Genomic DNA, 22,174 nt, shown 5'->3' on the forward strand with positions numbered 1-22,174 from the left:
GTCAGGAAGTTCCTCCTAATGTTCAGGTGGAATCTCTTTTCCTGTAGCTTGCATCCATTGTTCCGGGTCCTGTTCTCTGGAGCAGCAGAAAACAAGCTTGCTCCCTCCTCAATATGACATCCTTTCAAATATTTAAACAGGGCTATCATATCACCTCTTAACCTTCTTTTCTCCAGGCTAAACATCCCCAGCTCCCTAAGTCGTTCCTCATAGGGCATGGTCTCCAGACCCTTCACCATTTTTGTCGCCCTCCTTTGGACACGCTCCAGTTTCTCAATGTCCTTTTTGAATTGTGGCACCCAGAACTGGACACAATATTCTAGGTGGGGCCTGACCAAAGCAGAATACAGTGGTCTATTACTTCTCTTGATCTAGACACTATACTTCTATTGATGCAGCCTAAAATAGCATTGGCCTTTTTAGCTGCCGCATCACACTGTTCACTCATGTTCAACTTGTGGTCTACTTGGACTCCTAGATCCCTTTCACACGTAGTTTCATTCAGCCAGGTGTCACCCATCCTATATCTGTGCATTTTATTTTTCCGCCCTAAGTGCAATACCTTACATTTCTCTGTGTTGAATTTCATTTTGTTAGCTTTGGCCCAGCTTTCTAGTCTATTCAGGTCATTTTGAATCTTGATCCTGTCCTCTGGGGTATTAGCTATTCCCCCTAATTTGGTGTCATCTGCAAATTTGATAAGTATGCTCCCAATTCTGTCATCCAGGTCATTGATAAAGATGTTGAATAGCACTGGGCTCAGGACAGAGCCCTGTGGGACCCCACTGGTCACTTCTCTCCAGGATGAAAAGGAGCCATTGTTGAGCACCCTTTGGGTTCGGCCGGTCAACCAATTACAGATCCATTTAACAGTTCCTTTGTCTAGCCCACATTTTACAAGCTTGTTTGCAAGAATGTCATGGGAAACCTTGTCAAAGGCCTTACTGAAATCAAGATATACTATATCCACAGCATTCCCTTCATCTACCAAGCTGGTAATTTTGTCAAAGAAAGAGATTAGATTTGTCTGGCATGACTTGTTTCTCTGAAACCCATGTTGACTTTTTGTGATTATGGCATTGCCTTCTAGATGTTCGCAGACTCTCTGTTTAATGATCTGCTCCAGAATCTTTCCTGGTATTGATGTCAGACTAACTGGACGATAATTGTTGGGATCCTCTTTTTTCCCCTTTTTGAAGATGGGGACAACGTTTGCCCTTCGCCAGTCTGCTGGGATCTCTCCTGTTCTCCAGGAGTTTTCAAATATGATTGCCAATGGCTCCGATATTACTTTTGCCAGTTCTTTTAATACCCTTGGATGGAGTTCATCTGGTCCCGGAGACTTAAATTCATTTAGATTAACAAGGTGTTCCTCTACTATCTCTTTACTTATTCTGTGCTGAAATTCCCCTATTCTGTCCTCTGCTCCATTATCCTCAGGTTGAGCACCCTTTGCCTTTTCTGAGAAGACTGAGGCAAAGAAGGTGTTGAGTAATTCTGCCTTTTCTCTATCTCCTGTTAGCATTTTGCCATCTTCTCCACGCAGTGGCCCTACCGTTTCCTTCTTCTTCCTCTTGCTGCGGACATATCCAAAAAAGCCCTTTTTATTGTTCTTAACCTCTCTAGCAAGCCTGAGTTCATTCTGCGCTTTAGCTTTTCTGACTTTACCCCTACACATGCCTGCTATTTCTTTGAATTCCTTTTTCGTGATTTCCCCCTTTTTCCATTTCATATACATGTTCCGTTTCAAACTTAGCTCGGTTGAAAGTTCCTTAGTCATCCATCCTGGTTTCTTGAGACACCTCCTGTTTTTCTTTCTCACGGGAACTGTTTGAAATTGTGCCTTCAGTATCTCCCTTTTGAGAAAGTCCCATCCGTCCTGAACTCCTTTATCTTTTAGTATTTCTGACCATGGAATCGCCCTCAGTACTTCTCTAAGTTTACTGAAATCCGCTCTCCTAAAGTCTAGGATGCGTGTCTGACTCTGCCTGGCTTCTCCTCTCCATTGTATAACAAACTCCAGGAGAACATGGTCACTTCCACCTAAGGATCCCACCACTTGCACCCCATTAACCAAGTCATCCTTGTTGGTTAGGATCAGATCTAAAATAGCTGACCCCCTTGTTGCCTCTTCCACCTTTTGGACCATGAAATTGTCTTCCAGGCAAGTGAGGAATTTGCTAGACCTTGAGGATTTTGCTGAGTTTGACTTCCAGCAAATATCAGGATAGTTGAAGTCGCCCATCACTACTACATCTCTCTTTTCTGACTGTGTGGACATCTGTTCTAGAAAGATATCATCCAATTCCTCAGTCTGACTTGGGGGTCTGTAGTAGACTCCCACCGTAACACCCTTGTTGTTTCCCTCCCCTTTGATTCTTATCCAGATGCTCTCCACCTGGCTTCCATGATTGATGTCCAGGATCTCTTCACTGGTGTAAATATCTCTGACATATAGTGCTATTCCTCCTCCTTTCCTGTTTGGCCTATTTCTCTTAATAAGGTTATACCCCTCTATTTCCACATTCCAATCATGAGATTCATCCCACCAGGTTTCAGTGATGCCTATTATATCATATTTGCTTTGTTGTACTAGGAGTTCGAGTTCATCTTGCTTATTTCCCATGCTCTGTGCATTAGTGTAGAGACATCGCAGACCATGGTTCCCTTTTACTTGCTGCCTGTGCAAGTTTTTTTGCCTCCCACTGCTGGGTCCTTGCACTGTTTGCCTTGTTTCCTCTATGTCAGTTTGACTATTTTCGCCATCCCTTTCGCCTTCCTTAATATTGTCTCCCTTCCCCTCGGAACTCAGTTTAAAGCTCTCCTGATCAAGTTCTTGAGACTGTTGGCAAAAACATTTCTTCCAACTGGCGTGAGATGCAACCCGTCTGTTGCAAGAAGTCCCTCCTCATGGAACCGCAGCCCATGATCGAAGAATCCAAATCCTTCTCGGCGGCACCATCTGCGAAGCCAGTTGTTCACATCTGCTATTTTCCTCTCCCTTCCTGGACCATGCCCTTCAACTGGCAGAAGAGACGAGATGACAACCTGTACATCCATTCCTTTCAGCTTCCTACCAAGCGCCTCGTAATCCCTTTTGATGTTCTGAATGCTGTGTCTTGCAGTATCATTAGTTCCCACGTGGACCAAAAGGAAGGGGTATTGGTCAGTAGGCTTGACCAGTCTTGTCAGCCTCTCTGTCACATCACGGATCTTTGCACCTGGAAGACAACACACCTCTCGAGACATCTTGTCAGGCCTACAAATCACTGCTTCTGTTCCCCTCAGCAAGGAGTCCCCCACTACGACCACACGCCTCCTCCGAGGCTTAGCAGCGACTGTTCCCTCGGGTGGGACTCTCAGGCTCCTCTGCTCTGTCCCAGAAGTCTGTCCATGCTGCTCTTCTTCATCCTCCTTGATAAGGGAAAGAGCTTCGAATCGATTCTCTAGCTGCAAGCTCCCCGAACAATTCCTTCTTGGCTTACTTCTCTTTGTGACATTCCTCCAGCTGTCTGCCTCCTCTGTTTGGCAAGTGACCTCTTCCACCCTAGCATCTTCCTCTGCGTGGTACTCATCCAAGATGGTTAGTTCTATTGAGTCCAGGAAATCCTCTTGTTCCCTAATATGCTGAAGTGTAGCTACTCTGGACTCCAGCTGCTGCACTTTCTCCTCCAAGAGTGCTACCAACTTGCACTTGGTGCATGTGAAGTTCTCCACTTCTGTAGGCAAGAAGAGAAACATCCCACAAGAGTTGCAGGTGACTGCGGCAGATCCCTCGTTGTCCATACTGCAAAGTTCTTAGTGTCACCTTAGATTGGAAAAGACTTGAAGGCACACAACAACAAAATATCAAGAGATATGGTATCCAGGGAAAGTTCAAAAGAGGAGTTTCCCACTTGACTGATGTCTTCTCCCTTTCTATTTTACACTTGTTAAATCCCCCACTCTCATTGGAGTATCATCATCCAGAAGAATTACAAAATTAGATCCCAAAAATGATCCTGTGTAAATTCCAAGGCCATGATTTTGTTACCAAAAACATATCAGAACAGAGATTACAAGATACAAGTACAAGAAGATATGAGTATACTGCATTTGGATCATTATTTTACTTACCCACACAACATTTCTGACACCATTTGGTGTCTGGGATTTTTGTAGAAACAGCAAACTTTCTAGAATATGTAAAGACAAAAAAATACAAATTAAGCTCATAGTTTTCCTTCTCAACACAATGAGTCTAAAATTTGAATTCCTATGAAGGGGCCTGATAATGAAGTAAGGTCCACAGTTAAGCCATGGCACACAGGGTGCACGTGTAGATTAAACCTCCTTCCAAAAATGTTGTACCAGCTGCAAACCAGTGCAAAAAGAAATACAGGACATCAACCCCAATCTGAGTAATACCAAATGTCCAGACAGTTTCAGATCCCCACCATGTTGTTATAGATTTCTCCTTCTCTATAATGTTTAGCAGTTGTTTTCATTGTTGAATATATGGGGAACATAAGAGGCCAACTCCTCTCTCAATATGACTATCTTATATGAATGACTAGATTGGAAAGTCACTTTCCCCCAGTCCTTTTCCAAGAGCTATTCTGGATGCAAGCTTATATTTTCTGTTTTCGTGAGTTCTAACCAGTTGTTCTACATTTGCTGATAGAAAGCTCTTTCATTAAGTGGAGGCTTCCATTATACAAAGGCCATTTCAGTTATTCTTTTCCTGCCAAACCCTTCCCTCATATTTCCAATTTCTTGTCTATTTTTAAAAAGTGACTTTAAAATTAATTGCTACCATTTCTTAGGTTTCTGAACCAGTTCTGAGTATCCAGTTAAAAAAACAGATACAAATCCAAGGTATGCATATTATTTACCTGGGAAGTATTCTGTCAGGAAGTTTGTGTGCTGGTATTGCAACTGGTAACTTTTGCATTTGTCGTGCATAATCAAACAATCCTGGTAAATTATGGGAATAAAGTTGAGAAGCTTTACCTGTAAATAAAATATTCAACATGCAATTAAAAGTCAAACAGAAAGAGAGAGTAGAGAAATTTTCATGCCAAATAATTAAAACAAACATTTCCAATCTCACCAGATATTGATAATAAGCAATTGTTCACTACGTAGAGCCATGTACATCGGCGGGGAAATAGCTGATGAAAAGAAACAGAATGTTGGGAATGAAGGAGAGATCATTTTATCCATTTTAACTGGATAACTAAAGAAACAATTGCCAGTTGATATAGTGTTTTACATTTAATCAAAGCTTAAATGTTATTTATTATTTACTAAATCAGTAACTACCCTTCAGTACAAGGTTCTTAGAGAAATGATAAAAAGAAATAAAATTAAACAGTAGGAGTAGTTGGTATTATTGCTTAGGTCAAGGGTGAGTAAGGTGCTGCTGATGAGCTGCATAAGACCCTTGGAGTTCCATAGGCTCCCACAACCCTTTTGTTAAAAAGAAAATCAGATGTATTTTTTCAAGCCATTCCTTCAAATGACTCAAAATTACTATAAAATTCAGGCTACATACGCACTGCAAAAATAATCCAGTTTGACATAGCATTGAGCTATGGCAGTTGAAGTGATGTGAAACCGGACTATTTCTGCAGTGCATATGCAGCCTTAGGGGCTTTGCTCTCCCATCCTCCAAAATACCTTGAAATGCACGCGCTCATGCGCACACACACACACACACAGACGAGAGAGAGAACAATGAAATCAACCCAAAATCAGCTGGAAAATCACCCATTTCTATTTGTGCCCCTTTTTTGGTTAAGCATTTTTTTCATGGCATGGAGCCTAGGGGAGCAAAAACACTGCATTTTGCAATTGGTTTGAGTCATAAGAGAGCTGGGTAAAAAACTCCCAGAAAAAAAGGCTGTGGGGGTTATGGCATGCCAGTGAATCCCTCTGATGAAAACTTGCTCCTGCTCCCTCTGCAGCTGCCCACTCCTCCTAGATGCCCAGCCAAACCAGCAGAGGAGTAGAAGGTGTAGGGAGACTCTGCAAGGAAATACACAAAGCCATCGGGGCTATCAAAATTCCTTCCTTGCATTCAGGCTGTCTTTTTTGTTTTTCTCCACCTGCAACACTCAACCGTCACCCCATGATACATTCATCCAAGTTTGTATCCCTTTTAAACCTGTCAAGTGTCAAGATGAGTCTGCATTATTTACAGATTTAGGAGATTTTTTAAATCACCCAGGTTCATGGGATGTCACAAGTTGAGACTTTTTTTCACTACCCTCTCAGCAACAGGTGAAATTTGAACTCAGACATTTTCAACCTTGAAAGGGAAAGCCTAGACAGTCTCAGCTAAAGCTATTCCTTAAAAAGAGAAACAAAATACATTGAACAACACTAGGAAACTGGTCTCAGATTTCAAAATTTTGCACCTTTTGATAGAAGAAACAGAATATGGACTCATACCTGTTCCATTGATGTTTCATGGAGCTCATTAAGGTTCAAGGTATAAATGCCTTCTTCAGCTCCAAAAATCAAGTACTGGTCTACAAAGAAACAAATGTATTTATTTGCTAAAATGTTTTGCTTTATCGGGCAAAAGCATCTGAGATGTGATTGTTATTGCTACCATTATTATCATTATCATCTTAATCTTTATCTTCTCTTTTTACCAGTCCAGACACAAAGCAGCTTACAAAAGATGAAACAGATACTAGAAGCTCACATCATACAAGAGTTAAAAGTAGCAGTTAAAAACATGACAGTTCAGAAAAGAAATTGCAAATATAAACAATACAGTACATTATGAAACTCCCTGAGCAATCAACTCTTCAGGAGTTCCAAACCTTGGGTGCAGCCACTAAGAAGGTTCTTCTTCCTTCTCTCCTGTGGTCCCACCAAATATAACTCTGAAGGTAGTGGGACAGAGAGAAGGACCTCCTCAGATCTCAAAACACAGGCAGGCTCATATGGAAGGATATGGTCCACCACATAACCTGGATGTATACACTTTGAACTGTGCCCTGAAAGGAACAAGCTGTTGCAACAAAGGAGTTGTGCTCCTTCTAGTCAACTCCAATTAACCACACTTAACCCTGTATATTGGTGGCCCTGCCCCATTATCGTCAATGGCAATGCATGCACATCAGCATCCACTGACACTAATGAGACTGGAGTTCTTCCATTATTTGGTATCTGCAGTGGTGTCTGGAATTGAACCCCCACCAACATGGAGGACCGACTGTATATGCATACACACTAAACTGAGTTGAAGCATCCATTTTATTAAAACATTTGGACAAAGTTAGGCTTATGTGCCAGCATGGTGTTGTGGCTTGAGTATTGGACAAGGGTTCAAATTCCCATCCAGCCATGGAAACCCACTGGTTGATCTCGGGCAAATCACATTGTCTCAGTCTCAGAAAAAGGCAATGGCAAATCTCCTCTGAATACATCTGCCAAGAAAATCCTATGACAGGACTGATTTGGGGCTTAAGTCTGAGTCAACTTAAAAGCATGTAATAATATGAGAGTCAGCTTGATGTAGTGGTTTAACCATTGAACCATGAAACGTGGATACCAGTAATACATAGTTTGCCCTACAATAGGACTATTGCTATTTACATTTAGCTTTATCTAAATTCATGGTAGAATGTCATAATCAGAGATGCAGACTTGATTCAATTGACTTGAACTCAAGTGACTTGAACTGGACTCGACTTGGCAATATATGACACAATGACTCAACTTGAAACTTGTATATTTTCATCAACTGACTTGTTGGTATCACTCACTTAGAGTAGCAGACAAGATCAGCCCCCAGAGCACAGGGCATATTTCTCGAAGAGCAAATGTGTTAGGCAATGGGCCTGAGGTAGAAGTATCCTTCTAAATTGACTGAAAAGCTTTAGAAGGCTCCTTTGATATGCAGCAGGGACAGGCTGCCAAGCTGACCTCAACTTTCACCTGAAGCCCATTGCTTAACAAATTTGCTGTTTCCCTTTGAGAAACCTGTATCGTCTCCTTTTTCTTCTGTTAAAGTTGGTTCTCAGACTTGAGACTCTATTTGAGACTTGATTTGAAAGTATCTTGCAAGGGCTTGAGACTTGACTTCAGACTTGAAACTAAAAGATGTGAATACATCACTGGCAGTAATATAGCAGAGTGTTCTGTACTATTTTCACCACATCAAGTGGAGTATCATGCTTTTAAAGTAGCCTTCTGAAAGAAAAACTGTGGTAAGTTATGTACCTCAGGCGAGAAAACAAGTTGGGCTCGATCATCTCTTTTTGGATGTGCTAGGATTCCCCCCTTCTAAGGAGGTATTTCTTGAGAGAGTATTCAAAACTGGATTCTCACACCTTACCACTTTCTATTGTATGTTTTAACAGTTACTAACAAAAAATGATCTGGAATCAAGACTAAATAACAAGAGAGTAAATTCACGGAAAATTATTTTTCAAGATGGTAAAATCTCAGACAGAATACATAGCATTAAAAGTTTCTCTCCAAAATAAAAGTATGTATTAAACCTTAACACAAAAGCATAAGGGAATCTAGAGCAAGCTTTTATCCATAAGGGAAAAAGAATTGATAATATTTGACGTCAGGAATAAACTCTTCGAGAACATGGTCACCTAGCCCGAAAAACCCACAAAAAACTATGGATGCCGGTCATGAAAGCCTTCAACTTCACAAAAGAGTAAGACTTATGACTTGATTAAAGTACTGAAAGAAAATCCTCTCAAGGTCTTCCCTATAGCCAACTAAAAAAGCTTCCATGTTGTTAAGGTATCAAGGAATACTGTTTGGGAGAAAAGAAGTATGTCAGTATTCTTTCTATCTTGGTATAAGCAAACAGATTGGATTACTGTTAAAAAAATTTCAGGAAAAAATGTGTGATTATTACCTCTTGTGTCAGGATTAATCCATGAGGTTGCACAATGAATTTTTAATGGGCATCCATTGAAAACCTTTGAGAAGCAGGCACCCATCTGTGAAAAACAAAACCAAGCATTATTTACAACAGAGGGTTCCTCTTACCTACAGCTGCACTGAATTTTGTCTAACTTCAGCAGTCCACTTGAAATTATGCAAGAGAATTGCATACTAATTGTTAAACATAGACATTATTTCACCGTTGCCAAGGTTTTCTCATTCTCCTGGCTACATTTGATTCTTGGTATTCTTTTTCTGCTCCTTTCCCTTTTTACTGGCTATCTTTCTGGTCTTTAACACTGCAGAAATAAAGCAGCTTGACACCACTTTAACTGTCATGGCTCCATCCTGTGGAATCCTGGGATTTGTAGTTTGGTGAGTATTCAAGCCTGCTCTGTCAGAGAGCTCTGGTGTCTCATCGAACTACAAATCCCAGAATTATGTAGGATAGTCATGGCAGTTAAAGTGGTGTCAAACTGCTTTGTTTCTTCAGTGTGGATAAACCCTTTGTCTCATCTGGCAATACAACTAATTTGCTGTGGCAAACAAATTTTTTTGGTTCAAAGTATTCTCTGCTTCGAGACATGAGATACAGCTGTGATGCTCTGGACTTATGTAAAAATATTAATTGGAGAAATTAAGGTATGGTATGGCTAGGTATATTAAGTTATCTATCAGGAAAGAGTGAGAGACTGGTGGTTCCCTCAATGTTTGAAATTTTTTTTAAAAATGATGATGTGTATGAAAGAAAGTATGTCTAAATATGTGTGTCTAAATAAGGAATATAAGAGAGAGAGAGAGAGAGAGAGAGAGAGAGAGAGAGAGAGAGAGAGAGAGATGTTAGGAGACTTAGGATCAGAGATAAAGATTAGCTAACACAGGTCAGTAATTGTTAACTTTATAGTGAACATTTGTGCAATAAATTATTTTTGTATTATACACTCGTGCCTCTGATAATGCTACATAAGGGTTATTGGAAATCTTAAGTTCAGACACTTGGTGTAGTAGCAGCCGTTATTCAAAGGTTGTGGTATCCAGTGGTGGGAATAGGTGAATAAAATCTTGCATAGGAACCATGAGGGTATCTACAAGTTCCTCACATATGCCATAGCAATGTTATAGGAAGAGGACACTACATTGGGTGGCAGAGGTGAGATAGATCGATGACTATCACAAATTTGTTGACAGTAATGGGTAGTGCAAGCCCCCACAGTAGCACTGTAATACTAACATAGAATCACACAGGTTGTCAGAGTCAAGAAAATTAAATAGGTAAAAAAGACAGAATACAGCAAGGTACAGTGAAATGTTTTTAAAAATGGCAGTAAAACAAGTGAAAAAAGCAAATGCACTCAGAATAAATGCAGAAAAAAATGAGACACAGTGTTTGACGTACAAGCAGAAGACAAAGTATGTAGTTTTGGTACAAAAACTAGCTACATTATTCAGTATGCTGGAGTAGAGGAAATTATGCCATCTCAGAGAGCTCTTTTCCAGCAAAGTTGTCAGAGAAAGGACTGCTATGCATAATCAATTAAATACAGTGCTACCTCGGGTTACGAAATTAATTCGTTCCGTGGCGCCGTTCGTAACCCGATAAATTTCGCAACCCGAAAAGGCGCTGGAAAGGCGCTGGAAAGCCGCTAGCCGCGCTTCCGATTTGAATTTCGCGCCGAAACGCGCCGAAATTAATTTCGTAACCCGAAAAATCTTTCGTTACCCGGAACAGTTTTTTAAAATCTAACTTTTTCGTACCCCGGAAATTTCGTAACGCGGTCAATTCGTATCCCGGGGTACCACTGTATAAGGAAAGACACTTAGATGTTAACTAACTTCTTCCTGATGTACTCAGGAAGCATGGTTGCTAAGTATGAGTGTGGAATTCAATTGCAGTGTTCCCTCTGATTTGCAACACCTCAGATGATTTGAATTATTATCCACAAATACATTCTTCTGTGTTTATTCATGATGTGGAAAAACGAACGTTGGTACTTACCCGTGATAAGTTCATTTCCAGCAGACGAGGGTCCTAGCATCCTGTATTCTGGTTCCAGTAAAGAACTGCACATTGTTTTGAAATATTAGTTGGAGGTCAACAGCCTCTTAATGTGAGGGTGGCCGCCATTCTAGCTGCTCTCATATGGAGCAGAACTGACGTGATGACAGACACCTGCCTTATAACCATGTTGGGTCTTAGTCCCTTTTTAATGCCATCTTGGATGGACTATAGCAGGTCAGCCACTGAAAACCTGAAGCAGTCGATGAGAACTTGTCTAAAAGGTGGATTATGGTGGATGATGTGATCAATCAGAATAGAACCTGATCTAATCTGGACCTATGGCAGCTTCCAGCCTATCACTGATTACCTTCTCAACTGGTTATAGCAATGAAGGTGATATTAAGGTGATTTCATGTGTAGCAATTAAGACTTACCGCTCTGAAAGAGGAATGTTAATGTCTGATGTCCAACTAATATTTCAAAACAATGGGCAGTTCTTTACTGGAACCAGAATACAGTAGGTTAGGACCCTGTCTGCTGGGAAATCTCAGGGAGCACATTTTTTAATATCAATTATAAACGTAAGGCAAATTTGAAATCTACTTTGCTTTCAAAGAAGGATTTCTAAACAGTTATTTCACTTCTGCATAACAAATATAAAGATGAAAACCCAGAGGAGAAAAAATGAAGTACTTCAACTTTGACCTGTTTTGAGTTTCTTTGGGATAAAAATTGTAACATTTACAAAACCCCTCTCCCGTCAGAGATTATCTGCCATAGGGATTTAGTCACACAGGATCACAAAGAATGTATTGTTCATGTGAGTGTGGGATTCCCTAATCCAGTCATTTACCTCACATTCGATAATGGACCTGTGCTTATAGTAAATTATATATACTGGAATACTATACAGAAAACAACTGAACTGCATCTTGTTATCGTATTCCTATCAGCAGCAGAATTCAGAAACTAAATCTTTCCAAGACTTCCATATGAGGGATTATTAATAAAGGTATACAGAAGAAACTGAAAGTTATACAAAAGCACACATTTCTACTGGGTTTTAAGGATAAAATACCCTCCTAAAATCATGAAGCTTTAAAACTAATATTATAATGCTATGCAGAAGAAAGTAGGGCAAGCTGCCCCTAAAGAAATGAAAAATGAAACTCCATTTGACAGTGCCATTGCATTCTCCAAACTATTCCCCAACATTTTTAAACTGGAAACTTGATTTCCTTCTAAAAAGGGATTCCACCATTAAAAATTATGCTAGAGTGTATTAAATTAACAAGTAATCAAATGCAATTTCACTCTTCTTCTTATGAAGCAAGTTCAATTTGGTCATAACTATACAATATTGAAATAAGTATGACAGATGAATATTTTTGAATTTTTGTTCCTGAAAGTAACAGCAACAGCTAATTGGGCAAGAAATACATGGTTCCAACATAAAACAGCTTCTGAATCAAAATGTGTTTAAGAATTCAAGTAATGTACGGAAGATTATAATCATAGTTACCATGTGAAATTACACCATTTTTAAAAAAAATACTGCATTTCTGTGACAGATATTGCAGTGGCAGAATTCAAAGATATAGCCGTGTTAGTCTGTAGAATCAATATGTAGAGAGATCTTGTAGCACCTTTGAAACTAACTGAAAGAAAGAAGTTGGCACCATGAGCTTTCAGAGACTTAAGTCTATGGCTTCAGATGCATTTGGTCCAAATGGATTTCAGGAAGGAGACTTAAGTCTACAAAAGCTCATGCTGCCAACTTCTTTCTTTAGTTAGTCTTAAAGGTGCTAGAAGATCTCTCTACATGCATGAATCACAGGCCAGGACTGGGGAACATTAAGCACATCAAACGGTAAATGCATCCTCACTCCTCTAACCACAAGTGCTTTCCTTGAGCTAATCCTATTATTTGCACTCACAGGTCTTGGTCTACAGCAGGAATGGGACAAATACAGCCTACAGGTTGCATGCAGTGGTCAGGATTGTTTGTGTGGACTCCAGGGTCTCATATATATTGTGTGGCCTCCATATACACATATATGTACACATATTGGTCCAAAATGCCCTCAAAATTACATGTAGAGGGTGTGGAGCCTCCTGGACTCCCTGCCGGGGTGAAAAGAAATGTTTGCAAAATTATTCCCAAACCCAAAATGCCTTCTAGAGGTCCAGAAAGGCTCAAAGCTGACATTTTGGGGCAATTTTATATTTTATATATGTATATATGTAGGAGCAGGCACATGGGTGTGTGGCCTTCCAAGGTTTCCTGAAGGGCTAATGCAGCCCCCTAATCATTCACAGTTGCCCACCCCAGTGTACACCATACTAAAGCAAATAATGTCTTGAGTCACACAAGTATGGATGAGAACACACAAATCAGACCTAGTTGCTGTTCTTCTGTCTACCCTTTGTAGTAAATTAAAAAACAGTTCAGCAATTTATTAATTTTAACTGGCACAATATTTCTTGTACCAAATATGAGTATTTACCCTTTAAACAGACATTGTTAAGCAACAATACTCTCAGATCACATTTCAGTTAGGATGAATAGATCACCTATTCTAAAGTTAATACTTACATGTACTTTTGGTGTAGGAGGAAGACCATTACTAATAGGTTTCTGGGGAAGAAAAAAAGCAGGGTTGAAATATGACTTTTCAAGATGAATTCTTTGCAACAACTAAAACAATGAAAAGAGTATAGTGCAGACAGGTAGATAGGGAAGGAATATTGAAAGACTGAAGAAAAAGACACATACCAAAGAGAGCATCTTCCTAAGTGTCCAGAAACGTCAACCAGGAGACTCCTCCTCAAGTGCCTTTCTCATTTTTTCCCCTAGTCTTCAAACAGATTTGAGAACTATGCCTCTCTGCCTCAGATTCACCCTATTCTTTACCACACTCTGCATAGCCATATAGTGGCAAACAGGAGGATGAAGGAGAAAAGTGAGGACAGTTGCTCCAGTATACCCCATGCACTACAACGGCTGTAGTCACACTGCTGAAATAATATGGTCTGAACACCACTTTAACTGCTCAATGCTATGGTATTCTGGGTTTGTTGTGGCACTAGAGCAAAGCTCTGGTGAGTGTGAGAAGAACAATCTCAGCCTTTTTCTTCAGTTTGGGGCTAAGGAAGATGTAGGACTTACTCTCATAACCTGGAAGTGCAGAATATATGTGGGGAATGTCCCTGGCCTCCCTTCCACTCCAAAATGCAGAGGACACAATGAGTAAATGCGAGATAGAGCACCAACAATCATTGCTACCTTACTTAGCTCCCATCTTTACATCTGGGAAGGGGAGGAGGGATAGCCTTTGTAGCTGAGCCTGGCTTTGAAAGCCCAGTGCAACGACAATCCCCAAGCCTGATGATGGGGAGGGGGGCTTGAGATTATCCCTGACCATTTGCAGAAGTACTGCAGAAGGTCAGAACTGAGAAAAGTCACTTTTTCAACTACAACTCCCAGAAACCCCTCGCTAGTATGACCACTGACCATTACTCACATTGTACCTTAAAAAGGTTTTACAAGCTCTGCTTAAGGTCAAAGAGAAGAGTAAGAACAAGCTTCTAGTAAGTGCAAAATAGCCTTTGCTACCAGTGCCAGACACTCAATCATTGCAACCATGCTCAACATTAACTATGTTCCATATAGTAACAAGTACTGTATATATTTGTGTATATGTCTAGAAATTTAGGACAAAAAATTGACACAAAAAAACTGAGTTGACTTTTCCACGGGTCAAGTAATGTACTTAGCTCTTATTTAAAAAAGAACCATCTACTGGTGAAAGGCAAGAGCATAATCTGTCCTGGAATCACTGACTCCCCACTGCCTCATGCTCTAATCAACCCAGCCTTTAGGGTGAGCACAAACAGTTATGCCTGCTGGAATGTTATAAGTTGTCATCGTTTTCCTTTGCTTTGTCCTTTACATCCTTTATTACATGTCCCTAAGTTTCACCTTCGATTTATCCTTGGATCACATCAAAATCCACAATTTTGGCCCCAAAACCTGTCCTCAACTTATACATGAGGTCGAATTATAGTTGAGAATATACTCTAATTGTAGTTCACCTTTATACAGTGTTTCAAGACTTCAAGTGTTTCACATGTATGTTCTAGTTGGAACACAACAATCCTGTAAGTTAAATCATTACTACTGTCTGCCTGTCTGCAGGTGAGATCATAGAAAGTAAGACTAAATAGTTTGCTTGAAACCACCTAGTGAGTTCATGGAGGAGACAAGGTTCCAAAATCGATAGAAGTCCATTAAAAAAATAGATTTTTAAAGATTTCCATCGATTTCAAAATTTTAATTGAAAACACCTAGCTCAGATGTTACCATGACGATTAAACAAAACATTTCTTACTAGTGATTTAACCTGTCATTAAAATCACTAAGTCCACTACAGAAACAATATAAACCATGATTAAATCTGTTTGAAATAAATCAAACTAACTCTGGAAGATTCATACCAGAATGTATCCAATGCCAAAATAACAAATGTACATGCAGACATGCTGGGAAAATATAGGGGAACCCATTTTGAGTTTCTCTATAAATAATAAAATAGGACAATAGAAATGCAGCAGAACCATACCTACCAGTACTTCCTTCTTTTCTTTCCTAGATACATTAGTGTGTCTATTCTCATTTGGTTCTTGATGGGGAGATCCCTCTCTGTCTCCATTTAATTGTATAGAACTCCATCCATTACCTTTAAAATAAGTTTAATTGAAAAAAAAAGACTTTAATACAAGACCACCTCCCACATATATCAGTACGATCTCCTGGGATCATCAGAAGTCACCCATTTAATGATTCCAAGTTCTAGCAGCAAAAGCACAAAACAGCACTCTTTTCCACTACACTCAGCTAGACTCAATTAAGTTCTAGCCAGTGCATGCTTTAGTAGTACTGTATGGCCCACCTGTTTGTGCTGATCTTTGGGATTGAAGGATAAATTTGGAAAGGGAGAGTGATTTCAAATGAACTGCATATTCAGTTTTGTTGTGGGATGCTGCTTTGAAGACTTCTGATCTGAGCCTTCAAAACAAAGCAGGCTGTTAAACTAAACAGATTTGAAATTGGTAAAGGCAAGAGTTCCATAGATGTTCAAGCACTGCAGTGTCTATTGGCACTATTTTGGAAGGAACAAACATCAGCATGACATTATGAAAGGCATGAACCTAATCTTAACAGCGAAATGACTAGAGGTGCCAAAACCAGAAACAAGCAGGCTTGTATGAATACAATACCGTATTCAAAACATATAGATGAATATAGGCAAAACATATATATATGGCAAGGGACTTCCAGATAATAGTCATTTCAACCAAAAGGTTCTTCTTCAAAGCATAGAAGATATTTACAGCAATCAGTTTTGAAAGCAAATCTTTTCCTCAGTAAATAATAAACTTTCCATAAACATTTAATAGGAGCAATATTCTCACAAGCAAGGCTGTTACATGAGTAACACAATGACAGAATAACTAAATTGAATCTTGAAAACAAGATCTTAATCTATTTCCATGTTAAGTTTGTGCAAAAAGTCACCAAAATCTGAAGTTTGTTTTCCTTCCAAGTACTCTTTTTGAAATTTGTTCACATGCTATTATATAAGGTGCTTCTGGAACATGTAAACCAGGGGTTGGCAACCTCCGGCCCGTGGGCCGGATGCGGCCCGCGGGCGCCTTTCCGCCGGCCCCCGGTCCCTCCTGCTGCCGAAATCGCTGCCGATTTCAGCCGCTCCGGCTGCCAATTTGCCCTTCAAAATGGCGGCGAAGTCGCCGCCATTTTGAAGGGCAAAATGGCGGCGCCCATTAGGAGGCCCGATGCGGCCTCCGGAGCCCTGAAACGGGGCTCCAGCAGCCGCACCGGGCCTTCCAATGGGCGCTGCCCACCTCCCTCCTATAAATGGAGGGGCGGGGGGGAAGGAGGAGGAGGCAGAGAAAGAGGGAGGGAGGGAGGGGAGGGAGGAGGAGAGAGAGAGAGAGGGTGGGAGGGAGGGAGGGAAGAGAGAGGGAGGGAGGGGAGGAGAGAGAGAGAGAAAGGGTGGGAGGGAGAGGAAAGAGAGGGAGGGAGGGGAGGAGAGAGAGAGAAAGGGTGGGAGGGAGAGGAGAGAGAGGGAGGGAGGGAGGAGAGGAGAGAGAGAGAGAGAAAGGGTGGGAGGGAGAGGAAAGAGGGAGGGAGGGGAGGAGAGAGAGATAGAGAGAAAAAGGGTGGGAGGGAGAGGAAAGAGAGGGAGGGAGGGGAGGAGAGAGAGGGTGGGAGGGAGAGGAGAGAGAGGGAGGGAGGGGAGAAGAGAGAGAGGGAGGGTGGGAGTGAGAGGGAGGGAGGAAGGGAGGGAGAGAAAGAAAGTGATTTGAGACAGTGGCATGCGTTTTTTGCTGTTTTGTGGCCTTGCCTAGTCGCTTCCATTCTTGCAAATATTGCTATTATTATTGTTGTTGTTATCCTTTGGTATTCTCTTTGCAAAATTCCCCCACATGGACTTGCTTGCTCTTTTCTGGGTTGAGACAGTGTGCATGCATTTTTCCTGTGTTATGGCATTGCCTAGTAGCTTCTTACAAATATTATTATTATTATTATTATTATTATTATTATGTGGCTCCGCCCCCGGAGGGTGGAAGCTCCGCCCTGGTATGCGGCTCCGCCCCAGAGGGTGGAAGCTCCACCCCCATGTGCGGCTCCGCCCCCAGAGGGTGGAAGCTCCACCCCCCGGCTTCGGCCCCCCAGTTGTCTGAGGGACAGCAACCCGGCCCCTGGCTCACAAAGGTTGCCTACCCCTGATGTAAACAGTAATGTAAAATTTAACTGTATTACAGTTAATTTAATTTATAACTAGTTCAGAGAAACTTCCAAAATTATGATTCTATGATTAACCAACATCATGCATTACCTAAAGATTTCTGTGGAGGTAACCGAGGTGGTGGTGGTCTAGGTGGGACTTGAGTGTTTGATTTTGCAGGGCTCTCTGAAACAGGACATCTTTTTATCGTTCCTTGATTATCATCCTCAGAAGAATTAATTTCCTGTGGCATGCAGATGGATTTAGGCTGAAAAGGTATAAATTTTTACTGTAAGATATCAAGATACATATTTTTAGCATTTGAACCATGTCAATACCATATTTAAACTTCCAGGCAAATTCATACAAATAGCACAATGCAATTTTCTTTACTGGAAGTTAATACATAATACATAATAAGCAGTAAATAGCAATAGCTACATGTAAATCACATGATGGGTTCCCAAAACCTACAAGTATCAACTGCTTATTAGCCAAATACTGTGAAACCAGGAACTTAATGATGAAAACTGATTCAATTAATGACTGCAATTCAATAAAATAGTCCTGTATTCTCAGGCTAAAAATAATCAATGCACTGAAGGAACTACTTAGAAAATGAATTTAAAAGAGAAGGTAGTCTAAATTATTGGAGTATTCAAATATGACACGGGTATGGCCATTAGAAAACCAGAAGCATTTACTTCCAGTTTTGATGAATGGCAGTTTGTTCTTTTATTCAAATTGCAACAAACTATGGTTAGTTCAAAACTTAATTTAAGCTTAAGAAAGCAGAAAATATTTGTCAGGCAAGTCAGGGAGAAAGTGGAGGAGGAGCACAGAGCTAGTTGAAAGACCAAGATTAGTATGTCTGAACCAAGCTTCCTGCAGGCGATGAGAGCACTTCTTACCTTTGGTGGCAAAGGAGGTGGCACTTTTGCTCTCATAGTTGAACTACAAGAAGGAAATAAATTATTAATCGTATATAGTAAATAAACACATTTTTTAAAAGCACTGTTAAAATGATCTAAGCTGGGATGGGCAACATAAGAACCATGGGTCACTTTAATGTGGCCTATGAGTTCTTGATAGATTTCTGAATATCCCATTTTTCATTTTTAAAGTTTAATGTGCATGCTTGTCTATGCATGAATATAACCCCTTACACGTATGTGGGAATGATTCTTGACATCATGAATGTAGGCATTTTTGAAGATACAACAACAACAACAACAACAACAACAACAACAACAACAACAAAAAAAGCTTCAGGAGCAAGGCACATAAGCAAGCCAAATACATTATTTTTCACATGATTTTAAACTCCTTTTTCCAATGTCAAATTTTATACATTTGAAGGTGAGGCTCTCAAAGCTGAACATTAAGTTTAATACACCTCCCCTGCTTTGGTTCAAAATTCACTTTGTTAAATAAAAGGATATAAGGATTACACCAAGTGGTAATATGACACAACACATAAATACTCTATACCTTTTTATATCCCTGCACTAATAAACAAGTTGCCCAATCCAGATTTAAATTCCTAAAGTGACTATATATTAAAATTTACAGTTAAGTATTTTGTCACCACATTTTTAAAGAGCCCAGAATCCAGCACATATTGCAGAAAACCCATCAAAACATGATTAAACACCAATCATTGAGTGTGTGTATGTGTGTGTGTGGGGGGGGGCAGTTATGTCAAGGGAATGATTTATCAGAGGATGACTGTGGGAAAATACAGAAGTGAAATATAAGGTAGACCATGCAATAGATTAGGCAAGCTTACGTAGTGTAATTTTAAAGGCTATAATCCCACATATAATGAAATGTACGGTTCCTACTAAAATCAATAACTGTGCTGAACATTAACCAGGCTTTTCAAAGCTATGATGAAATTTGCACTGTTAAAAAACAATTACCTTCTCTCAAGTCAATTTTGTATTGTGATTTGACCACAGCCAATTAAAATATATAGCAAAATTATTTGAAGATGCCAGCCACAGATACTGGCGAAACATCAGGAATAAAATCTTCTAGAACATGGCCACATAGCCCGAAAATATATATAGCGCAAAACAGTTTGTCAATATACAAATAGATGTATTTATTTCAAGCGAGGCTCATTACATTTGAAGAAAAGCCTGCTCAAAAATCCAGCCTTGGAAAATTAGATGCCAGCAGAAAAGCGAAGAGTGCATACAAAATATTTTATTTACCCGGAGTTTGGGCTTAAGATATTGATATGATTCCCTACATACTGCTGTGGAATTACTTTTTGTCCCCGTGATCGTTTTTTTCCAAACTCCAGTACTGTCCTGTTAAATAATAGCATGTTTATGGTCTTCTGCAAGCACAGATAAGTTCACAACTAAAGGCAACAAAGATGAATTAAGGCTGCATTCCAGTGCACCTACCTGAGAATAGGTTAAACTGTACTCAGTGTTTCTAAGCATATGATTGCATATTAAGAATTACTACATTTAGAGTAGGCAACTGTAACTGGCTAAGAGGTCAATCTTCTGCCCAGGGACCTTCTGAGGGATGCATGGACTGTCCAAAATGGTAACAACCCAGAAGTGATGGAAACCTGTTTCTCGCACTGAAAAACAAGGCTTTGGGGCAAAAGGGATGTTAAGCAGTGAAGGGAGTCCTTCCAGCCTTCTGCCCAGGGACCTTCTGAGGGATGCATGGACTGTCCAAAATGGTAGCAACCCAGAAGTGATGGAAACCTGTTTCTCGCACTGAAAAACAAGGCTTTGGGGCAAAAGGGATGTTAAGCAGTGAAGGGAGTCCTTCCAGCCTATTTAAACGTTAAGTGCTGCTTCTGGAGGCATCTACAAGAGACAAACTTTTTTACCGTTTTTGACCAAAGAAAGAGTGGTCCAGATAATCTATGGAGGTCAAGGGCCATAAAAACAGCCTGGATGAGGCACATGCAATTGTAGCTACATTTTGACCAACCCTACAGTAAACTGTAAATATCCTGGCTAACTTCAAATGGAGGTAAACCCCATGCCAATTCAGAGTGGATGACAGACTGAAATAGAGGTCTGAAATGAAATAATATTATATATCTGTGAGGTCTTTGAGTTCTCAAAGGACAACATTCCCATGTTCCTTCCCATATAGAGAATCAGCAGAAACAAAAGTAACAGGAAATTATGTTAACTGTACAGATTTTTCTTAGAAGGAATACCATTGTATGCAAACAGCTACCCGCCTGGGCCTTGAGAGTGTCTCCGATCCTAGTTGAAGATGGTAGAAACTTCAGTCCAAGCCACAGAGACAGAATTTTTCAGATAGCTGTGGGACCAGAGTAATGCCAAACGTAGAACACTATATTATGCAGAGTACCCTCAAGGCACGCGCAACTCAAAACTGGATTTTGCTTTTTGTGGTGCAAGTCTGTGTAGCCTTTAGCAAGAAAATTTACATCTGAGAAGGCAGTACATCAGCATTTCAGTCTGCTCCAGCTAGGATGGAACTTCACTTCTGCTACAACATAGTAATATCTGGATTACAAGGAGGCTATAAGGCAGGCAGTATTTACTTAAATCAGGGGTGAGCAACCTGTCATCTTCCAGATGTGGTTGAAGTGCAACTCCACTGCTCCTCATTACTGCCTGTGATGGCAACTGCCGTCCATCAGCTTCTAGAAGGCTATGAGATGCCCACTCCTTGTTTGAATACTATCCTTATAGGTCTCATCTAATCAAACCCCTAAACAAGAGTAAAATGTTCAAAGTAGAATATAATTTGTATAATTTATCTTTAAGTCGCTAAGCATTACATATACATATATGTTTAACTGAACTCACTGTTTAGAATCATCACTGTCCACTTCTTCCTCATCTTCTAGATGTGCCACATGTCCCCTAAGGAATTAAAAAGTGTTATCAGACTGGAATGTAAATTATCATCCTGTCCTCAGTTGTCAAATATTTGTTCTCTGCAATCCTAAAACAGTTATGCTTTTAGAAAAGTAAACAATAATTGTAAGACAAACAAGCAAAAGGTCCTCTGTAAATGCCTGACAAGAGTATGGTTAAACAAACAGTATTAGACAGAAAGAGATACAAGAAACATATTAAGTTTGAATACAAGAAAAAGGACTTTACAATGAAGAGGAAAAGAAAGAATTACCGCTGATGCAGTTCTTCTTCAACTGATTTGAGAAGGCTCCTTTAAAAACAGAAGTAAAATTCAAGGACTGGACACATTTAGCAGAAGCACACAAAAAATTAGACATACTTTTTATATGATTTGACAGATGTACACCATGAAATAAAGCACATCAACTATTTGAGAGAATAGATGAAACATTCAATTTTCAATTCAAAGCAAATAATTTTCAGTTAATTACACAGCAATATTAAAGTACACTCAACTGTACATCAGCATCCTAATTATTTCACTTGACAATCTTTTCTATATAGACTAGAACAGATGTAGC

The 22,174-nt window shown here is 40.0% G+C and overlaps 1 protein-coding gene across 6 annotated transcripts in view; it reads right to left on the reverse strand.

Moving 5' to 3' along the window:
* The window catches only part of MAP4K3 (mitogen-activated protein kinase kinase kinase kinase 3), an 89,557-nt gene that overhangs the window by 9,933 nt on the left and 57,450 nt on the right, over positions 1 to 22,174 (reverse strand). For 2 of the 6 annotated variants that reach the window (XM_089529021.1, XM_089529020.1), the window contains 12 exons: positions 21,865 to 21,903; positions 21,540 to 21,596; positions 19,938 to 20,036; positions 18,630 to 18,672; positions 17,830 to 17,986; positions 15,533 to 15,645; positions 13,503 to 13,544; positions 8,879 to 8,963; positions 6,436 to 6,515; positions 5,093 to 5,153; positions 4,875 to 4,992; positions 4,117 to 4,175 (listed from right to left, as the gene is read on the reverse strand). In XM_089529021.1, the coding sequence (XP_089385147.1) occupies positions 4,117 to 4,175; positions 4,875 to 4,992; positions 5,093 to 5,153; positions 6,436 to 6,515; positions 8,879 to 8,963; positions 13,503 to 13,544; positions 15,533 to 15,645; positions 17,830 to 17,986; positions 18,630 to 18,672; positions 19,938 to 20,036; positions 21,540 to 21,596; positions 21,865 to 21,903 (953 nt within the window). The remainder of the gene's footprint in view (positions 1 to 4,116; positions 4,176 to 4,874; positions 4,993 to 5,092; positions 5,154 to 6,435; positions 6,516 to 8,878; positions 8,964 to 13,502; positions 13,545 to 15,532; positions 15,646 to 17,829; positions 17,987 to 18,629; positions 18,673 to 19,937; positions 20,037 to 21,539; positions 21,597 to 21,864; positions 21,904 to 22,174) is intronic. The other 4 variants (XM_089529026.1, XM_089529022.1, XM_089529023.1 and 1 more) reach the window with 3 other exon arrangements.

The sequence above is a fragment of the Sceloporus occidentalis genome, unplaced genomic scaffold, assembly GCF_023333645.1.
Source record: "Sceloporus occidentalis isolate IW3139 unplaced genomic scaffold, rSceOcc1.0.p SCAF_6, whole genome shotgun sequence".
Lineage (NCBI taxonomy): Eukaryota > Metazoa > Chordata > Lepidosauria > Squamata > Phrynosomatidae > Sceloporus > Sceloporus occidentalis.